The sequence below is a fragment of the Silene latifolia genome, chromosome 4, assembly GCF_048544455.1.
Source record: "Silene latifolia isolate original U9 population chromosome 4, ASM4854445v1, whole genome shotgun sequence".
In the NCBI taxonomy this organism is placed as follows: domain Eukaryota; kingdom Viridiplantae; phylum Streptophyta; class Magnoliopsida; order Caryophyllales; family Caryophyllaceae; genus Silene; species Silene latifolia.
The window spans coordinates 3990677-4012304 of NC_133529.1; the positions used below are offsets into that span (position 1 = coordinate 3990677).

At 36.9% G+C, this 21628-nt stretch overlaps 1 protein-coding gene across 1 annotated transcript in view; it reads left to right on the top strand.

Moving 5' to 3' along the window:
• Positions 1-220: 220 nt before the first annotated feature.
• LOC141652617 (serine/threonine-protein kinase ATM) overlaps positions 221-21628 on the top strand; it is a 48156-nt gene continuing 26748 nt past the window's right edge. The window contains exons 1-30 of the mRNA XM_074460161.1: positions 221-424; positions 2420-2528; positions 2637-2780; positions 3154-3315; positions 3412-3610; positions 3697-3859; positions 3942-4087; positions 4738-4840; positions 6014-6117; positions 6376-6474; positions 8435-8491; positions 8599-8683; positions 9181-9255; positions 10537-10578; positions 10706-10776; positions 11321-11369; positions 12012-12083; positions 12784-12939; positions 13340-13429; positions 14619-14806; positions 15701-16298; positions 16395-16466; positions 16709-16873; positions 17604-17729; positions 17936-18063; positions 18719-18875; positions 18984-19030; positions 19113-19176; positions 19451-19525; positions 21111-21239. Coding sequence (XP_074316262.1) covers positions 350-424; positions 2420-2528; positions 2637-2780; positions 3154-3315; positions 3412-3610; positions 3697-3859; positions 3942-4087; positions 4738-4840; positions 6014-6117; positions 6376-6474; positions 8435-8491; positions 8599-8683; positions 9181-9255; positions 10537-10578; positions 10706-10776; positions 11321-11369; positions 12012-12083; positions 12784-12939; positions 13340-13429; positions 14619-14806; positions 15701-16298; positions 16395-16466; positions 16709-16873; positions 17604-17729; positions 17936-18063; positions 18719-18875; positions 18984-19030; positions 19113-19176; positions 19451-19525; positions 21111-21239 — 3750 coding nt within the window. The 5' untranslated portion in view covers positions 221-349. The remainder of the gene's footprint in view (positions 425-2419; positions 2529-2636; positions 2781-3153; positions 3316-3411; positions 3611-3696; positions 3860-3941; positions 4088-4737; positions 4841-6013; positions 6118-6375; positions 6475-8434; positions 8492-8598; positions 8684-9180; positions 9256-10536; positions 10579-10705; positions 10777-11320; positions 11370-12011; positions 12084-12783; positions 12940-13339; positions 13430-14618; positions 14807-15700; positions 16299-16394; positions 16467-16708; positions 16874-17603; positions 17730-17935; positions 18064-18718; positions 18876-18983; positions 19031-19112; positions 19177-19450; positions 19526-21110; positions 21240-21628) is intronic.

A 21628-nucleotide genomic window follows, 5' to 3' on the forward strand; every position in this document is an offset into this window, starting at 1 on the left:
GACCGAGAAAATTTGTACACACTTTTAAACTGTACAACAAGAATAGCCCATATTCTTACCGTTACTTGCCTTGCCCAATATTGCATAAACCAGGCTGTTCCAAGGTGTAAACCCAAGAAAGAAGCCCAACACGGCAACACACCACCCATTTCCACCCTGTCGCCGACTTTACAGTTACAGCTTATATTTACCATTTACCAACATTAACCCCAGAGACCAGTACTTCCGCAATTCCTTGTCAAGGACACTAGTACTTCTAGTCTCTACTAAACACTCTCTAAAACGGTAAAACCCCCTTCCCTTCCATTCTCTTCCCGCCATTTCTCTCCACTCTTTCATCTCTCCGACGATGACGACAGTTACTACCCGAGATATTCACGATATCGTTACTAAATTGTCTTCCGATAAAGCGAAAGTTCGCGAAGTATGTTTACTCAATCTTCATCTTCTTCTTCATTGATGTTACCTTTCAATTTCCTCCATTTTTGTTTAATTTTATGCTTATTCGTCTATCTTCGCCATTAATTAATGTTTTGTTCGACCTTATTTCGCGAGAATCGCAAATACCTCGCACTTGAGCTCTACATTGTTTGTTATTGAATCGTTAATAGTGTAATTCGACGTATATTTCATTGATTGACGAATGTTTTGGAATGATTACTGTTTTGTTTGATTTTTTTTCGGTGTCGATTTTATGTTTGTTGAGGAGAAATGCAAATACGTTAGTAATTGTGTTATGTACTTCGCCGAATAATTGTGTTTTTGATGCTATTGTGTTGTCGAGTTCAACTTATATTATTCGAGTGTTTTGGAGTGATTAGTGTTTTGTTTGATTATTCTGTTAATTTATATTTCATTGATTGACGAATGTTTTGGAATAATTACTGTTTTGTTTGATTTTGTTTCGATGTCGATTTTATGTGTTTGATGCTATTGTGTTGTCGAGTTCAACCTATATTATTCGAGTGTTTTGGAGTAATTAGTGTTTTGTTTGACTATTTCCGCCGTGTATCAGCTATTGCATGTTTAGGAGAAATGAAAAACCTAACTCCTTAGGTCTGTACTTTAGGAGAACAATTGTGATTTTGTTGTGGAGTTCAATTTCTGTTTCATTCATCGAGTGTTTTGGAATGATTAGTGTCTTGTTTGGCTTTGTTTCGCTGTCGATTTGATGTTTGTTTCGTCTATTTGCATGTTTAGGAGAAATGCAAATACCTAATTCCGTAGTTCTGTACTTCTCGCTGAATAATTGTGTTTTTGATGCTAGTGTGTTGTCGAGTCTAACTTAGGCATCAACAATAGAGGTTTGTCAACAAAGGTTTGTATACTTTTTAGAGGTTTGTTGACAAACCTCTCTATTGTTGGGAATAGGGGTTGAGGTTCATAGATGAGAACGGTTACAATTATGTATACAGGTTTGTGTTTTTGGTTGTGAATGATAGTGGACCCCATGTAGTATACTTTTATGAGGTTTGTTTATATTTAAAACGTTTGTCTATTGTTGTATTGAGGTTTGTTGTTAGAGAGGTTTGTGTGTTGAGTGATGTGGCATTAGACAAACCTCATTTGGGGTTTGTCTATTGCTAATGCCCTATATTATCGAGTGTTTTGGAATGATTAGTGTTTTGTTTGACTTTTTTTTTCGCTGTCAATTTGATGTCTGCTTAGGAGAAATGCCAAAACCTAATTCCCTAGTTCTGTACTTTTAAGGCGAATAATTGTGTTTTTGTTGCTATTGTGTTGTGGAATTCAATTTAGGTTTCATTGATCGAGTGTTTTGAAATGATTAGTGTTTTGTTTGATTTTATTTCGCTGTCAATTTGATGTTTGTTCGGCTAGTGCATGTTTAGGAGAAAAGGAAAAACCTAACTTATTACTTCTGTACTTTAGGGCGAATAATGATGTTTTTGTTGCTATTGTGTTGTGGAGTTCAACTTATATTTCATTAATCGATGAGTGTTTTGGAATGACTAGTGTTTTGTTGGACTTTTTTTCGTTGCCAATTTGATGTTTGTTTTGTCTATTGCATATTTAGGAGAAATACAAATACCTAATTCCGTAGTTCTGTACTTTACTGCCGATTAGTTAGTTGCTATTGTGTCGTGGAGTTCAGCTTATGTTCATTCAAATACCTCACTCTTCAGCTTTACATTTATGCCATGGAATCACTAATTGATTATTTGTTGCAATTGTGTAAATTGACGTATATTTCGATGATGAAAATGTTAACAGTAGGGATACAAAATACCTTAGTCTTTCAGATATGTGCTCTTCGTATATAAGGGATGCAATTCATGCAAAGCACCTGAGTCTTCAGTTACTTTTTTTTGGAAGTTACCGTCCAATTAGATATTTGTGAACTCTAATTTGTTGGTAATGCGTAGTTTGATGTATGTTTCTTTGATTGTATTATGTTTAGGAGGGGATTAAGCTACTTAACACATGGCTAAAAGGTGAAAGGTCAATAAGTTTTTGTAAATATCTTAGTCGGAAAACAGCAATGCTTAAACTGGAAGATATAGCTGGCGGTAAGGGTTGCTTTTTAGTACCTCTTGTATCCTTTTGCTACCTTCATTTTGAATTATTTGTTGTACATGTATATGATTGAATTTATTTATTTATTTTTCATCACACAGTGGAAACCTGGCCATTCCTTGTTCGTTTGCTGATTTTTTGCACAAAGGAGGAGATATCGGGAAGCAAGAAGCGGGATCCCAAATTACTTTTTGCCAAAACACTTCGAACCGTTGTCCAGTTTGCTCAGGATAATAAAAGTCATGGTAAGTTGAATGGCGATGGGTTATTTGTATCCATGATTTGAGCTTGTTATTGAAAACAACAGCAAAACCTCTGTCCGAAAGTGCTTCAGAGGCAGCTAATATGATTTCTCATTCGAAACCATTGATATGAGGTAAACTAATACAAATAAATGAATAATGACTGGAAAGCACGGTAAAAGAAGTACGGAGTACAATGGTAAAAACAATGAATGAAAAAAGCCTGAACTGAAGAAAAGAGATAAGAGTTTTGAGATTATTGGCATGTGATGAGATCTTGGTGACATGTTTGCTAAGAGTTTATCTCTTGTGTTGCATTTGGGGTTATCAAAATGTAACTAAAATTTGAAAATTTTGTTAATTTATAATTGTGCAGGTCATCATCTGCCTCTTATCATGATCACTAAGGATCTTTTTACACACATTTTGGATGTCTTTAGAGGTGTTCCGAGCTTTCACTCGGAGTATGCTGTTCTCTTACGACATGTTTTGACTGTTCGTGATTACCGGTTTCATATGAAGAAAGCTCATTACTGTGGTGAGCAATAGTTACATTCGGACACTTTTGTCTTTTATATGTGTTCTGGACTTTTGTTTGGTAACTCTTTAAATGATTCTTCTTGTCTACTTGAAGAACTCGTGGTCATTCACATTGAAAAAGTCAAAGTAAGTTTAAGCGAGGAGCATTCAGGCAAATCTAGATACTGTGCAGAAGAGTGCTTCAAACACTTGATGACTCTTCATTTTCTACTGGAAAATCCTCCTGGGGATTTCCCGAGCAAAATTAGAAAAACGCTTGTTGAGTTCTTCACTGATTTTAAACTCACGACTAGGTACGTCTCGAGAGGCTTGTTATTTTGTTATCTGGTTTTCAACTTCGATTATATTTTCATTATTTTTTTTGTCATTTGGTTTGCAGGGATGTATGGAGGATTCCACGTAAGTTTATTGAATGTCTTAATGCATATTTGTTAAAAGATGGTCCAAATCTTGGCGGCGAGTCTTTGATTATCCATAATTCTGTGAAGACGTTTGTATTCAGTAATTGGCATCAACGTCCTGATTCTGATACCGATCTCAAGGTATCTTATTTTTGTTTTGTGGATTTATAAATTTATCCGTTTCTTTCATTGCCAAAATAATAAATTTAAATTCTGCTGCTAGGATGTACTAATTTTGTACGCCAAGTTACAACTACTTTTGAGAAGAGGAAATGAAGACGAAAATGAACCCCCTTTATTAGATGAGTTGTTAAAGATAATTGGTAAAGATCTAGAGCATTGCAGTATTCTCTGCATCGGCACTTCTCGGTTAGCACTCTGTTTTTATGTTACCTCTTTGTCATTTTCATTTGGCAATGAATCAAACTTTTGCAGGTTTAATGACAGCTACCACTGCAATAATTTCTTTGCTAATCTTAGAGTAGTTTAATCGATATATATATTTTTTGGGGAAAAAATAGCTTTCACATTGTCAACAACTCTTATATCTAAAAGTTGGCACTCAATATTATTGAATGTGAAAGGTTATCTTATTCGTTTATGTAGGTCTGGTTATTTCTTTCAGTTGTCCCTAGAAAAAAGTACTTCATGTTGTGTTTATCTAGTATATAAGATTGGTTACAGTGGAATATCCATTGGTAATTTGCATTGGAAGAAAAATCTTCATCTTGCTATTTCTGTACTTGTTTGAGTAATACTCCGATAGTTGATTTCAAAACAAACAAAAGTAAATAGATTTGTCATAATTTGTTCTTGCTGCAAGAGTAATTCTTTGTTGGTAACATGTGCAATGTAAATTTTTGCATGCTGAATTAAATTGCATTTTCCTTTTCATTTGGGATAAATAAGGGCTCTATTAAAAAATAATGTCTTCAGGGTAATCTTTATTGTTACCTTCAATGAACACATTCAAGGTATTTCATTTGGTGTATGCATGACTGTTAACATTCTACTATCAGATTAGACAAATTTACAACTGCTGGAGCTAAAGATGAAAAGATTGGGACTTTGGCAAGTTCTAATCACAATCTACTGGAGCTGGCAGCTCTTGTTGTGTATCGGGTATCCATTCATGCCATACTTAACTTTTAATGTCTTATGCATTTTTATATGAGCTTGGCTATCCACAATTGTAGTCCTTTTTTGTCTTGATAAAGAGGAGGAACTGAATCTCTGTACTTCTTTTCTAATTGTTCAAGTGATAGTTACTATTTGTTCTTGCTCTTTCTTTTACCTCAAGGCTCGCTTGGCATGGAGTTAACTATTGCCGGAGTAAAAAAGCTTAAATAGAAGAAAGAGGAGGCGATTGGTGTCGGAGGGTGGGAATAGGACATGATGGGGAAACTAATAGGCATGGTAGTTTGAGAGCGTAATTATCCACCTCTCATTTTGAATACGGGCGTCGTATTTAGGGCGTCTTTTTGTATATGGCCGTCAATCCGTCATCCCCATCGTGTCTTTTTGAAGATGGCTGCCGCCACCTCTATCATATATTTTGTACATGGATGACACCCCCTTGGTGTTCCTTAATTAATATTATGTCTTAGCTATCAAAAGAAAAATGGAGAACTATTATGCCCATTTGGAGGTAATGCATAACCCTAGTGCATGGTTTTAAATATTGGCTGTGACACCAATACAAGACCGAGTTATCAAGATTTTGAAAGTTTCCTCGAGCGCACTTTACTGCATTTTGTGGCCATTATTATTCGCTTTTAGCGAGATTAGGCACGATTATCCTAACCGTGAGCCTAACCGGTATATACTACTATCTCCTAGTGTGGAGTTGGGTAACTATTCCCTTTTATGCGGTAATTATTACCCTCTTCTCCTCATTTCCGCCTTCCACCACCATCACCTCTTCTCCAAATTCTTCTTCATTTGAGCTCTATTACCCTAGTAACGGTTCTCCTTATCCCTAGCAAATCCCATATGTATAGATTTTAGTATAGTAAATGTTCTTTGGTCATACTTCTCTTACATTTTTGTATCAAATCTTTTTTTTTTTGAATTTTTGGTCATATCTAAAAGTTTATGTTTCATATTAAACTTTTTTTTTATAGTTTTTAACATATTTGATGTGAACGTTTTGAAACTTCCACACCAAAAAGTCAAGCAGGGATTTTAATCGGAGAAAGAGAGTTAGGAAAAGACCCTATCCGTGCATTATAAATGCTTATTTAATGCAAATAAGTTATGTTTATGTCATGTATTTGCTTCTGGTTTTTTTCCCAGTCTATTGTTGGTGTGAATAAAAGACCATTGGCTACAAAACGAGCAAGAAATCTGAGTACTGCAGACTACCTTCTAAATCAGTTACAACATGGAACATGGGTCTGGTGAGTTTAATTTTATTTTGCTTCAATCTAGGGCTTACAACATCGAACACTATTGAGCAATACAAATTGTTGTGTTTATAAACTTAGTTTTAAAACGCTTGCCTCGGGCGCTCTTAAGTTCAAGGCTGAGTGGGGTAGCTAAAATGCCTCGAGGCGCCTTTGGTGCACCTTGTGCACAAGGCACACCAAGCGATATCCACTGCTATACACAACAAGCCTCAGAGTAATATTCTCGTTTTTTGTTGTTGTAATTGTCAGGCATGCTGTTTTGTGTTACTTGTGCTGTAACTATAAAAATCGCCTGCCTAAGGATCACTTTGTGTGCTGGTTTGATGGCATTTGCTCCAGTTTTGAGAGGTATATGTTTCTGTTCAATCCCTTCCTCCTATCTCCTACTGTGGGTCTGTTTGTGCTGTCTTGTTGATTGCATGTTCTTGATTTGTTCATTTATTGGCAGTGTTAATGTTGACTGAGGCTTATGCTTTTTTACACGTTTTTTTTTTTTTTTTTCCCCACTCTTCCATCAGTTTTTGTGGTTATTGAGACATTGTCAGCTTTTTTAGATGGCCTTCGCATACATTTACTTTTTGTCTTGTTACATTTGTTTTAAAGGTGCATCCAGGAGTAAAGTTACAAAACGTAGGCACTATAAGGGTATAATCATACCAAGAGGCATTGAATAAGTGATGATTCTACTAGGCAAGCATGTATTTTTAGTTCTTGAAATTCTGAAATCGAGTGGCAAACACAGTTAAGCAGCTTCATATATCTATATCTAGCCCACAGATGCAGTCTTGTGAACTTCATCATGAGTCATCCTTACCTCCTATATTCACTATTTCATTTGATTATATATGTGTTCCATTGCATTGCATACATTTCTGTTTTTGGTAACTCAAAACTTTATTAATTGACTATAATGCCTTCTTCTTTATGCTCTTGGATCCATCCCCATTCCCAACCCTGAGGCCCCCAACCTCATCCCAAAGCCACCCATCCTTGCACTACCATAAACCTACCTCAAACCCCCCACTCCCACCACCACCCCGACGCATTTGAGATGCCCATCATCTCCATCTATTACCATCACCCAACTCTGGCTCCACCAATGCCCACCACCAAACGACCTTATCCAATACAACGTCACTACTTCGGCGCGACCACCAACAACTGGGCAACTGATCTGACGTGATGAGCACCGATGGTGATTTAATTGGGGCCTGACCGTAATGACTTGGTGGCAAAGGAGGTGGTGACGCACGGTGGTGGTTTGGAGGTGGAGGCATGAGGCGGAGCGGAGTAGGTCTGAAGGTGGAGGCGTGGAGGTGGATGTGGATGTGCAAAGGTGCGGAGGTGAAGGCGGAGGTTGTCTGGAGGTGGAGGCCTGATTGAGGTGGTAGTCAAGGTTGCAAGTATCGGTTCTTGATGAACTGATGGTAGTGTGTGGGATGAGGTTGGTGGTGGGATGAGAGAGACTGGGAATGCATATATGCCAATCAACAATATGACCCTTCCTAATTTAGACTCGCTTAAAAACCTGTGCAAAAAGTAAATATAAACAATCAAACATAACAAGGAAGTATTTGATTTTTTTTTTCAGCATCTGACCAGTGCAAAGGTTCCGCTTTTTCCCCGCTTTTAAAAAGGAGGGTCCATCACTATGAGTAGCCATAACTTGTAACCATTGTGGATTCGGTGAAAACTGTAGTTGAGAAAGATGTGCTAGGTAGAGAAGATGGAGTTGCCAGCGGTCCAATGTTAAATAGGAGTATATGATACCCATTGTTATTAAAAGTGCTACAGGTTTCTTGTTTCCTTATTTCTTGCATAGGGGAATGGCCGTTGTTTGACAGCATTAATTCTGCAGTAAGTAAAGCAGCATATGGCACATAACCAGCTGTACACATGTTTGAAAATAAATGTTATCTTTCAGTTTTCATGCCCATGTTCCTGTCTTGGTACCAAGAGGTGTGGAGGGTGACACCCCTTGGTGTCTTTCTTTTGTGAACAGATGTCACGCGTTGGTATCCTTTATGCATCAATACCCCCTTTTACTTAAATCAAAAAATAATACCAAGATGTTTAGCACGAGGTATAGGAGAAGCAATTTTGTCCGTAACTGTGACAGTGAGTACGACTTTATTGGTCAAATATGAGCGGATGCATACATTCTGATCAGAATGCCATTTATTTGTTATTCCAATTTTTTTTTTTTTTTGAAACAGTGTAGTATTATCTATCATTTCTTACATAAATAAATATGTTATGTTAGGACTCGTTTCTTATTCTGGTGATTGTGTCCTGTCTATTCCTGCAGAATTCTGGCTGATGCTAATAAAGGACATAATTATGATGGCTTGCTTTGGACTCTGCGGTATGCTGGATCCTGAACTTCCTTATCAATTTAACATGGAAGAAGTGTTCGTGTATCCTTTTTCTTGTGTTATTCCCGTATTTTATTATAATTTTTCCTGTATGAAGGAGCCTACACCAACTTTTTTCGCTATTACCGCCCCCAGTGTCAGCAGAGAAGTGCTCGCCGAAGTCACTTTCAGCCTCGCATAAGGTGTAACTTGAAAAATTGTAGATTGTTTCTTCTGCTTTTTTTCAGCTTCATGAGACCTTGTTTAAAGCCAGTCATACTAGTAGAGAGACTGTTTTTGCGGTCATCTCTTTATTGATTATTCCCTCCAATCCACACCAAACTATTAACTACCCATTCACTTTTTGCACAAAGATTTAAGAAAAATTATAAACTATTGTTAGTGTGTGTGGTGGAAAAAGTATGAAAGAGAAATAATAACATTAAAATATTTCACGTGAGAGGATTTTACTACTAAAAAAAGGAATCTGTAGTTTGGTGTAGATTTACCCAAAAAGAAAAATGGGTAGTTTGGTCAGTTGGTGTGGATTGGAGGTAGTAATACTTATTTGTAAATTTTTTAGTTAGGTACGCGATGATTTTAAATCCGAGTAAATGAGAAATGATGGTTTCGTCAATGGTGAATTTCTATGTTTCGAGGTCGATTGGTGACTATTATTATTATTTTTCTCATTTTACAGCTTGTTCGTGGTTGGCAAGCAGTTTGGAAATCGCTCATCCATGGCCTCCCTTTTTTTAGCAACGTTGCCCTTGTTGTAAGTTATAGATTTATATGTATCACACTGTATTACTCTAACCTGTTCAGTATTAGGATGCTTGTCTATAAGCAAAAAAGTAAAGGAGTGTGATGCTTGTGAATGTCATTAAAAGGAACAGGTTTACGTTTACCCTTTATAACATGACTTGTTTGGTAACTAAAATAGGTAAGGGAATGAAAAAACAGGATCCAAATCCAACAACCACCCCGAGCCACCTCCACTGGCATCCTGTTCAGCCCTTCGCCGATGCACTGTCAGCCCCTTTGCCGGCACCCCTTCAGCCCCTCGTTGGTACCCCTCGTTTTTGTAGTTGTTAGTGGTGTTTAGAGGCTGGCGGTGTTGGGTTTCGAAGAGGTGTGGGGAGGCGGTGGCTAGTAAGGGCGGGTGCCGTGAGGTGGCCAGAATGAGAGGACGCCAAAGGTGGTGATGCGGAGTTGTCAGGGGTGGGGCGATAGTGCTGCATGCTAGTGTTGATGGGTGTGGTGTTACTCAAAGTGGTGTAGGGGTGGGTTAGGGAAACTGGGAAAGCGAATCCCATGCCTTTTAAGGGGTGGGGGGATTGGAGATAGAGGACTTTGAGGGTATGGGAAAAGGAATGCAAAAAATGGTAAGACAAATGACAAAGGGAATGGAGGATTGTGATTCCCTTTCCTTAGACCCCATTCCCCAACCAAACGGCCTGTCAATACTCTCTTTAAAGTTGTAGCATAAAAAAATGGTTAAGGAAATTGTAAAATATTAATCATTAACTAATTAACTACTATCCTTGAAAATGGGAACCCCACAAAAAATAATTAACAACGCCACAAATAGGAACATCAAACACAAAGTTAATGAATTTTACTCATGCTCTTTGCAAATCTCATTAGAATTGCAAAAGCGTTTGAAGGATTGCTTGGAAATAAGTAGTTAAAACACACAGGGAGAAGAGAATTACTTCTATTGTGAAACAAATGTTTTTCCCCCTGAAACAACTTATATTCTGAAATACATTGAGTACCGTTTTGTGTGTAGAGTTAACTTTTCTGTTGTAATTCGCAAAAAGAAAAAAAAAAAAAACATTCATTGGGTCTGTTACAGTAGTCACACCCATTCTGTTTTGAACGTTTTTGTGTCACTTTTTTGTTTCTAAGTTCTTTCAGTATGCTGGATTTGATTTTGTTTAGTTTTATGGTTATCCAGTTAGTATCGCGTGCCTATACTGCTATCAATTTGATAAGTGATAAATGATTTGCTATCAATGTCTTTCTTAACTGGACTGGCTTTGACAATGTGCAGGCTGATGCTGCTTTCATGCTGCTTGGTGACATGGTTGCTCATGTGTGTCCCACTTCATTATTTTTGTCCGAATCTTCTAGTTTCTAAGATGTTTCCAGACTGTTATTAGCTGTTTGTGCACATGTTATCGTTTTGTGTTGTAATAAAAATGGCGTTTCCCTTCTTTCAGGGCATACTAGTCATGACAGAAGTGCCTCGAGATGTGTGGGACCTTCAGTGTTTTAGAGATATATCGTCTCTGTGGGTGTTCTACTCTTCTTTTCTTTTCCATTTTAGTTTCTTCATCTTTTTCTGGATTGTATCCGTCTCCAATAACTTTTAATTTCCTGATACTCTTCGTCAATTATACTGGATAATCTATTAATTGGCCATCTTTTTCTAGCAGTATCACACTATCACCTCCTATTATCTGATTAATGCACTATTTTCTATACAGAAATTTGAGATTTTTGTTGAGTGAAAATGACGAGCTAAAATTTAGCCGAAAGGCATAGTGCTGACCAATATGAATTCATAACGTGAATATGCATTTCGATCTTGATTGTGAATCTGACACGCTGAGAGTATTATAATAAACATAATTAGTAATGTTAATACGCTTGATTTTATAAAAATCAAAATCGAACTTGTAAAAACTAATTTAGACTCCTATCCCGTGTAAGAAGAAACTGTCAGACTTCTGTCCATTCTATACAATTTGTATCCTTCACCATCGTTTTTCACACATATTAAACAGAAAAACCTCACAACCACTGGCCACCTTAATCTTTTGTGGTTAATGCAGGTCTGCTTTATACTTCATATCCTGTTACTTCTCAAGAAAAGGTTCACAAGTAAGTTCTTTCATTCTTTGAAGCAGTTTGTTCTTCCAATTAATAATCACTCTCTTTTCATATGAAATTTTGTTCTGTTTACTCCTTATCTCTCTGATAGGGAGAAAGGAATGGTAAAAGGGATACGAAGCTGATAATAATTGTTACTATATGCTGACCGAGCACAGTTTTTTTTTTTTTTTTTTTGCTATTATGTCTTTTTTTTGCTGAACTTCTACCACGTATTTGCAAGTTTTATGGCATTAACGACTCATCACTTTGCGTCTCCGCAGAGAAGGAAAAGGAAATGGTCTGCATTATGTTGCTAACCCCATACGGCCCATAGTCCCATACACATTTCCGTGTTGACAGATGTGTAACACCAAATGCAATTTTAATCAATTTGTTTTCCTTTGTTTATAGTACCGTTTTATGTTTGTTTGCTGGGGATTGGATACTCTGGATTTCAGGGTCTGCTATGAATTGCTGTTTTCTACTTTAGGGGCAATAATTATGTTTGCAAATTTGTGTCATTGCTGCTTCTGAATTTATTATTTGGTAGCTGATAATCTTTGTAGCTCTGAAATACCTTGACAATGATGTTGCTTTCTGTAAGTTGTGCGTGTCATTGAACAATGTTTTGACGTGGCAATTTGTATGTAGGGAGATCTACGAGACAACTTACATCTCAGACAAAGTATTCTGAGGAGAGTTATAAGTATTATCACCAGAAAGGTCAGTCCCACGGTCTTGCTACCACTAATGTGGTGATCATTTCTCTTATGTCATCTGTTTTTGCGTTTTTATTTGGGTTTTTTGTCAAAAACTACCTTATATTTAGGTGTATTTGTAAAAATACTACCTTATATTATTTTTTTTGTTTTCAACTACCTTTGTTTTCTTTATTTTTGGTCAATAACTACCTACGCTAAGAATCTAGACATATTCGGTCTATTTTCCGGCTTTAACATATCTCACATGACTCTTTTATGTTTTAATCTTACTTAGGCCCGATTTTGGGAAGTCATAAAGTACTTACGCTAAACTTTAGTAGATGTTTGTAGTTATTATTGAAATGTGAATTTCAATAATTTTTCTTATCTGAAGTTAAATTTTGGTTTGAACGCAATTGATCATTGTTGTTTGATGTTAAGAATGTCATGTGAGATGGGTTAATGTCACTAAATCGACCAAATCTCGCCATATTTTCAGCGTCGGTAGTTTTTGACCAAAAAATGAGAAAAAAAAGGTAGTCTAAAACAAGAAAAATATAAGGTAGTTTTTTTTACAAATACCCCTAAATATAAGGTAGTTTTTGACTAAAAACCCTTTTTATTTTAGTGTTTTTGGGTAAAAATAATGAATGATTAAATGCTTTACTTTATTGTTGGCAGTCATGTCTTCTTTTGTTACATTGGTTTATCCAAATCTGCAGGCTACCCTCAAATTGGATGAGCACATGGTTGTATTGTTGCCAGCGGCTGTTTATGCAATATGTGTGGGAGCTTCTGACATTTTGAATTATTACCGAGGGCTGTATCCAGCTTACTGGAGTGTAGATACCTCTGGAATGACAATGGACTGGCTTGAGGTACTTTTTCTTTACCGTAGTTATCACATAAAATTAACAATGATGTCTGGGTGAGTCATGTTCGTTTCTCACAGTGCCGAGTTTTCTTAATAATTATTTCACCAATAAAAGATGTGGTGATTGGTGAAGAATGGCCTTTTATGAGAAGCTCAATATTGTACTGGACTCGCTGAAGGGTATGTGAAATACTTTTTACTCGGAGGTTTGGAATATGTAAACTCATTAAACTCAGATGATGGATTGTATAAGCTGCTGTGCAGTTTGAACAGTCTGGAATGTTCAAATTCAAGAAAGTCAATGTTTAGAAACACTAGAATCTTTGATAGTCTGTGTTATTTATTAGCCTCTGGTGTTTAGTTTACTGCCCTGTGATAGCTTTTGTTTTTGGTTATTCTTGTAGGGGAACGAGCAAAGGCATGAGGATTCTGATGAAAATCTTGAATGTCTTATTAGTGTTGTCGCTGAAATTAACACAGAATTTTCTGATAAGGTAAAGATAGTCCTGCAGACGTCACTATATCTTATTTTTCTAAATTTTAGGGCTTTGTAACCATTTGTTTCAGAAGCCGTACCTATGTCTCGAGTGTCCTAAGCTCCTGGAATTTCCTTTTTTTGTTCTGTATGATGCCTCAAGTCAAAGAATACCCCTAAGCTAGGATTAGTTGGCATAAAATTCGATAATTTTACATGAGGTAGGGATGAATTGAAATCAACTGTCAGGGGCTGTGGTTAAACTGAGGTTTTATCATTACTACATGCCAGGAAGCTAGCTTCGATATTACATTTAAAGTTAGAGAGCTTCTTTTGGACCATGGTACCACGCAGAATTAACACTTGTGGGCTGTGGCAATCTACACAAGTGCAGACATGGTACCACACTTGGACAATGTTTGGCCTAAGTGCCTAACTTTACACAAACTGTTTATATTTTTGAAAATGAGTTTTTTAGTAAGCTATTTCTTGAAAAAATTGTGGGTGTTTGGCTATCATTTTACAGAACTGTTTTTCAAAAAGAGTTTTTTAACTTAACTGAATAAAAAAGTTATTGGTAAAAGTAATCAAGATGGGTCTCTATTTGTTGAGAATGAAAAAATATGAATGAATAAGTATTTATTTTATTTTATTGAAATATCTACAACATCCAATTTTGTCATTTATGGAGTATAAACATCTTAAAAATAGTAGTAAAAGTTAGAAGTACCAAATTGATGCTTCTACAATGAATATGGGCTTTTTAAAAATAGTTTTTAACATGCAAAAAATGTGTGTTTGGCCAAGTTTAAGCTTTTAGTATCTAAAAGCACTTCTAAAAACTAGGCCAAACACATACTTAGTCCAAATGTGTGTTTCATGTGCTGGAAGAATCTTGAGACAGAGATGCATTAAATGTCGCTGTTTGGGTAGTAAAAGTGTAAAACAACAATAGGCTATGGCCCTACGGGTGCTTTTAAGGGTATTGCAGTTACGTCTATACACTCTAATTGGACATCTTTATTATGTTTGCGTATGAGGTGTGAGGACTACTATTTATCTGTTTCTCTTTCTGTTAATAATATCTTATTTATTCACTATAAAAAATGTAGTATTCATATTGAACTTAATGTTCAACTTGTGAGGAGTTGAGGACTGATGTGTAAAATCTACTGTTTTCGTGATTGGGCTTTTATCTTCATGTCCAGGAGCCATCAACCCGTACCTCTCAAGGCGTGCGTCTTCCGAGACAGTTACAGGACCCATTATTGAGTGAGATGGAGAGCTGTGTTCTTCATGAGCTCATGGGCAGAAAAAACGAAAGGAACCAGCTGCATGACATCTTTCTCCATTGCTCACTGCTGTCTAGTTTGTTTTATGGCTCAATGATAATGAGGTTCGGATCTTTTTCACATTCATCTTTTTCTAGTATATTTTCGTACAATAGGGATGTCTATATCATGATCAGCTGACTTTTAGGGGGTTAGCGTTTGGATCTTTTGCTTACACAAATTCATATGCCTAGGGCCCTAGGTCAAATGGTTAAGTAACATGAAAATTCACTTGTGATTCGAGATCGTTTTGCACTTAAGGTGTTATTTTGAAAAGTGGTCTGCTTACACGTGTTTGTTTGCGGATTCTATTAGGGATTAAGAGTACAAGACTTCAAGGGTGACACCTGTATACAAATTTAGGGATAGAATACAAGCATGAGTGCACGACATGTATTGACTGGTCCAAACATAATACTATTGATCTTCGAAACACTAGGTTTTGCGTGTTGGAAATTCAAGCCATGGTTAGCTTATTTTTTTGAGCTAGACTATGCTAGTGTCATGGAAAAGAATATCAATTTGTTAGGTTTTCCGAGGGGATGACGGGAGTGGTTTCTGTAAGGGAAGTTTGCTTTGCAATTATTTTGACTTAGCTGAGAGAATTGGGAGTGTGTAGGGTATCTTTTTTTATTTTATTTTTTTTATTTTTATTTTTAGGTACTGACTCTAATAAACTGGAATTCTGCAGCTTAAGTATTGATCTGAGTTCGGATTTTTGGGCATGTCTCCTCAACCTCTTTTGTAACTCTTTTCCTTAGTGTCTTTTTGTTTCTCCTTTCTGTTTGTTTTTATTCCATAGAAAAGGAAAAAAGACCATTTATTACTACTTGCTGACGCTTTTCAGCCAATATGTTATCGATTTATGCTCTTATTTCTAGTTCTACATGATAGCTGGAACGGAGTCCTTTTGCATTTGAGATAATTTAAGTGGGACAATTCCATGGCTCCCTTTGCAGGAAGAATGATGATTTATTGCCTTTCCGTACAGAACTGTGCAACTGCTTGGTTGGCATGATTGAATCTGCTATTCTAGTCATCCAAGATTCAATGAGGGACTCTAAATCCTGCGGCTTCTGGAGTTCAAGCTTGTCCTCTGATGGAGCATGCTCGGCTGTTGCCTCTTTAAAGAATTTTCTTAGTTGCCCCATTTTATATGGTCATGGAATGCACGACACAATTGATCCCATACTTACACCAACTATTCTTTCTGTTGAGAGGCTTCTGATGGCGTTGTCGAGATTGTACCTACAACTGCATGAATATTGGAAAAATGTACAATTTGAGACTACGATGTCAGAGGTATCTGGTTCTAGTACTCCAGCTGATAACATTCTACAACCAGGAAGCAGTAACAGTCGTCTACTAGACATGGAATTGGATAGTGCTGATGATTCTCCTGACGTTGTTTGTGGAACGACCACGGCTGGGATGTCTTTTGGTTGGTCAAGGCGGAAAATGGACACCATATCCTTGATTTCATGCGGATTCTCAGTTTTGCCTATTGTTACATGGGATATATTGTTCGACATTCTGAATACTGAAAGTGATCCCAAGGTATGTTATGTCAATGTGTACATCGCTTATGTTATCTTTTTATAAAAGATTATGGTGCCAGTGCAGTTATTTACTAACTTCTGATATATTGAGCAGGTGTGTGAATATATTCTGCAGAGACTTTGCCAAAACTTTCACTGCCTATCTGCGAGAAAGCTAACTAATTTGGTACTATTTTTTTTTGTGATATTGCTAGTGTAACATATCTGTCTTTCTGAAAGAATTGAGTCTACATTACTGCATGGTCCCTTAACCTCTTAGTTCCTAGTGTAACTCAAAAATGTCTATTGAATCTTCAGTGTGGATAATCTAGACGAAGTATAATACCAAATATATATAAATATTATAATGCATAATGGATTTTGAGGGTTACATTTAGAATTGTGGGTTTAACAAACATTGTCTTACAGGTAGCTGTGATTGATGATATGATTGAGCAGAAATCGAGCCAAAACCTCGACCTATTTGATGTACTATCTCCATTATCCTGCTTGTTAGCAAAAATGTTGTCCTTGAATCATGGTGGGAAAGATAAAGATATTGGTCTGCCTCTCGAGGACAAAAACTTTGCACAGGTAACTGTTTTAATTTTAAATGTCACCTTTTTCAGGAAATAAAGGATTTTCTTTGGCTTGAGGCTTCAAGGGTTATTACGAGTTTAGGACTGCTGCTTAAGTTTTTAAGCTCTGTTGTGTAAAGTTTATGATCTTCGATGTGAAGTTTCCGAGTTACTTCACATAAATGTGGAGCTCAAAAAATGACAGTGAGTAAAACAATACATATAAGCTGAGTTAGATTTGGTTGCTTTAGATCAAATGGGAGCTCGATGCTACTACGAGTATTAGATTTGGCCATCTGATATTGAATAAGTATGCCAGTGTGGAAATTACAGGTGAGTGGCTGTAGTCTAGTGGGCGTTTGTTGGTAAATGGTATGTGTGATTGTCTGCCACCTTTTGCCATTTGGTTTGGTTTGACAGCTTAGGGTTTTCTGATGTTCTGTACTATTTTAACGTCGGTATTGATGTAGTTTTTGAGTGTTCTGATTTGGGAACTCAACAAAGCTTGTTTTTAAGATTTTGTGTTTAATAATATCGATGACTGCAGTTAAGTCTTTCAATGTGCTTGGTCTGTTGTTTTCTTATTGGTTGTATTCTTCATGTACTCTTTGAATGTTTCTACAGTTCGACATCTCCCGTTGATTAAGATTAAATTAACCTTCTACATCGGATTTTTTTCGTAATTATCTTTGAAATTTCTCTGTTTGGTCATATGATTAATTGAATGGTCTTACCTGTTGTTCCAGAGCTTGATGCATTTTGGGGACCTAGTAATCAAGGTTTTTGAGTCCAACTTACTTGATCGGCGGGGTCGCCAGAAGCTTGTAGATTGTATATGTGATTTTATTGGACTCAATCCTCAAATTGGCCAGGTAATTTACTTCATGATGACATGGCTAAAATTTACCAAATGTTGGATTGAAAATCTTATTACGCCCCTATTCCTTTCTCTTACTTGGATTATGTTCTGTCTCATGGTGTCATAAGCTGCATTAGTTGTTGTTTTTTCCCATGGATTCTCGACCAAATTTGTAAGCTTCCCATTGTTCGCTTATGTTCATTGCTTTCATTTTGACAGACAATGATCCAAAAGTTGTTGATATTGCTGAGTGACCCCGATTACCGAGTGCGGCTTTTGCTGGCTAGACGAGTTGGGATTCTCTTCCTTTCATGGGATGGTCATGATGTTCTTTTTCAGGATATCTGGTGGGTATTATTCGTAGCTTTTGGCTCCAGAATTTATTGAAGCCTGTTTTTTTTGGCTTCTTAAGTTATGTTTGATTTACCAAGCGTATGTAGAGTTGAGAGCTACGGGACTGTCAGAGATTGATGCATTGATTTTATCTTTAAATAAGTAAAGTTCCATTCGTATTACTGAAAGGCCACTATAGTAGCTCCTCAGTAGTGATAATTGCTAGTCAATTTAATTTTTGACGTGATTCCATCTTTTGGAATGGATATAATAGTAGCATTGGGACGCTTCTGAATAGCTTTTGCGATGAGGCATTAGATTTTTGAGAGGTGGAAAAGGAAGAGATTGAGTAGGTTTCTGAGTAGCTGTTGTGAAGAGATTGAATAGTGTTTCCCTTCAATCAATAGGATAATGGGTTAGGGAAAGAGGTTAGTTCTCTGAGGTTATCATTGTATGAGTTGGGTCATGAGAAGTCACATGGGACACTATTGTTAGGGCCAGTGTAGTGGAGTAGTGGCCCAAGCTTCCTTACGTCTTCTTTGAAACAAAATCTGTTTGTCTTACATCTTCTGGTATCCAGCATTCATGTTCAGTTACATGTTATTTTGCTACTTTGGTTTAAACGAGTATTTTCTTATATAGTTTAAACTGTACCTATTTTCTTTTTAGCTCCAACTTTGATCCAAGATTGGAATTCTGCCCAAAAGGACGACTTGTTACCAAAATAAAAGACCCTGGTGCGTATTCTCAGCTTGTCCCAGCTATAGAAACCATTGTCGTGACCCTCATGCATGTCGCGTTTCATAGTGAGAAAATTGAATTGGAGGTAACTTATGATGCTTTGGTTATCAGATTTTGCATTAGATCTTTCGATTTTGTTTATAATATTTTTGCTTGATGTTTTTCTGAATATGAATATTAATTATGAGTGCAGGCTGTTTTCAGAATATGTATGGTTTCTACACATCATCCTTGTCAAAGGTTGCTACGGCTAATTTACTCTATTATATACATAAATTATGCCCTGATATTTTTAATTGATGAGAAGCTGGTCTTCATTTAGGGACCTGGTCAAAGCAGCTTTGGATAATCTTGCGAGGCAACTCCAGTATTCTTGCAGGTCAAAGGTAATGAATTTTTTTTCTCTTTTGAATGATAAAATTTTATATCGAGGGCTGTTTTATGGCTGACCTGAACAATCTTTGGTCTTAGTATTACTCTCTATCATAGCCGTTTTGTTTTCATATAAGTGAAGTCATAATAAGGGTGGAGTTAAGTTTCTTTATTCTTGTTTCATTCATCATTTGAGTCCAGTGAAGTGCATTACTATAAATTTAGGATAAAATCACATGCACCGTATGTACCAGGAAAGTCCTAAATTGGCTGCTGTTGTGTTTGCAGTATCTGGAAGAGCTTATGGGTCCTCTCATATTCAGTTGGGTTGCCTGTGGTATGGGGTTACAGGGGCTTGTTCAGGTAAACCTCAAACTTCATCTTAGTTCCTGGCATCTGAGCTGTCGCCAGATTGTTTTATGTATTCGTACTGGGCCTTGATTTTCTGTATCATGTGGGTTGGCACTTTGATACTAGTGATCCTAATATTTGGGCAATGTTGGAGACTGGAGCATAGTTGTATTTGAGTTACATGATAGGCTCTATACATTCACGCACATGATTAGGTAGTTTTTAATGTTGAATGTAGGGAACATGTTTTTGACCTGCATGACTTAAGCTTGATCTCTGTTTCAGGTTAGCATAGATTTATCTCAAGTTTCCTGGCCGACATTTGACTTCTTATCATAGAGCATATATGTGATATGTCTCCCTCCCCTTTTGTTTTGTTCATGCAGTGATTACTCATGAGTGAACATCTCCTCGTCACAGCACTGGGAAAGATTTCCTCAAAATAATGCAGTTTAAAGACACTTAAAACAGATTGTCCCTCGCAGTTTTAGGAATGCTAGGGTTTTCCAAAGTGCGTCCACTGTGTTTGCCATGTCTTGAGCACCCTGTTTTTGTACAATGTTTGGATGCGAATTTCAGTATGATTAATATCAGCCACAGCACCGTAGTGAGACCGTGTAATCAAGTTTTTGAAGGTTATCACTACCTTATTTATGCTGCAATGCCTGATATTAGGCTCCAGCAACCGTTTCTGTGATTGAGTCTCAAATCGAGCTTCAATACCATAGGTTAACACTGGACATCCAACCCCATTACCCCGCCACAGGTAGGGTTTGGAGGCTGTTGGATGTAAGAAACCCACATGTAAAGTCCGACATTGGTGGCGGAGTAGAGAGTTTCTCACTGTATCCCCTGGACTTGTTATGTGCTCTCTCTGGTATGGCTAGAGCCATTTCAAATCCTTACAGGGGCCTTTGAGGAATTTTGGTAATGGTGTTGTTTGTTATCACTAGATGATTATATGGGGATCGTTTCTGCCCCAGTCTTCACTCTTCTTGGCCGTTACCAAAAACTTATTTTTGGTTAGCTGTCAGCCACTAAACCTTTAGCCTTTTTTTTGAGGTAGTTTCATTCCTAACCGAGCGAAAGACTGTATATTTTGTGAGTTATGATGAAATATAGCAAAATGACTCACTTAACTAGCTAAACTTTTTTTCATCATGAAATAGGAGTCATTTGATGCAATTTTCGATGCACTTTTCACAGGGTCATTTGCAAACATTCTCTGTGTTTAAAATGTTAAACACAGGGGTAACCTTTGTAGTTTGTTGATTGTTATTCCTTATGCAAATTCCACCCGTCTCCTCTTTTGCTCCTTCATTGATTATTGGCTGAAGAGGGTGGAGCCGTGGAGGTATTATAAATTTATATGAAAGTGGCAGAGGAACTTTATGACTGAGACAAAAAAAAAAAATACTTCAGGGGATGCAGGCAAATAAAAATTTTAGGGGCATTTTCAGAGGCTTTTCTTATGTTCGACATACCTGTAAGCTTATAAATATGTGGTGGTAAGAGCAGAGTGAAGAATGTTTCGGTGTAAATTTGCATGTATAGGGTTGTACCTCAGCTGCTTAACCGATTATTATTCTTCTGGCAGATAATGGATCTTTTTGTTCTGGACATTGAACAGAGCCATTTTTTGCAATATTGTTGCCAATGGCTTGTACCTGCTCTTATACTGCATGGTGATACTCATGATAGTTCCACCCTTCAATGGTTAGCAGAGGTCAACTTCCTTTCTTGAGCTTCTCCCAATCTGAAAATGTTTTTCTCAATATGGAATGTTCTTTATCCATACTCCTTTTTGGCATTTAAAGAATTGAAGAAAGTGTGCATACTGATCCATTCTTATTTTTATTAAGAACGTGTTTTTTGTTACTTTGTACATGATTATAATAGTTAGCTATCTTTATATTCAAATTCAGAGATTGTTTACATTACTATGTTGACAATATCTTACGGTGTGTTTTTTATTGGTGATTCAAGATATCACCAATACACAGAAAAAACCCCATAGCCCCTTTCTCCCACCCACTAAAGATACATCTGGAAAATTTTTGATCAGTTTTTGCTCTGAGCTTCTCTTGCTTTGTCTTTCCCACCCCCCTTAAATTT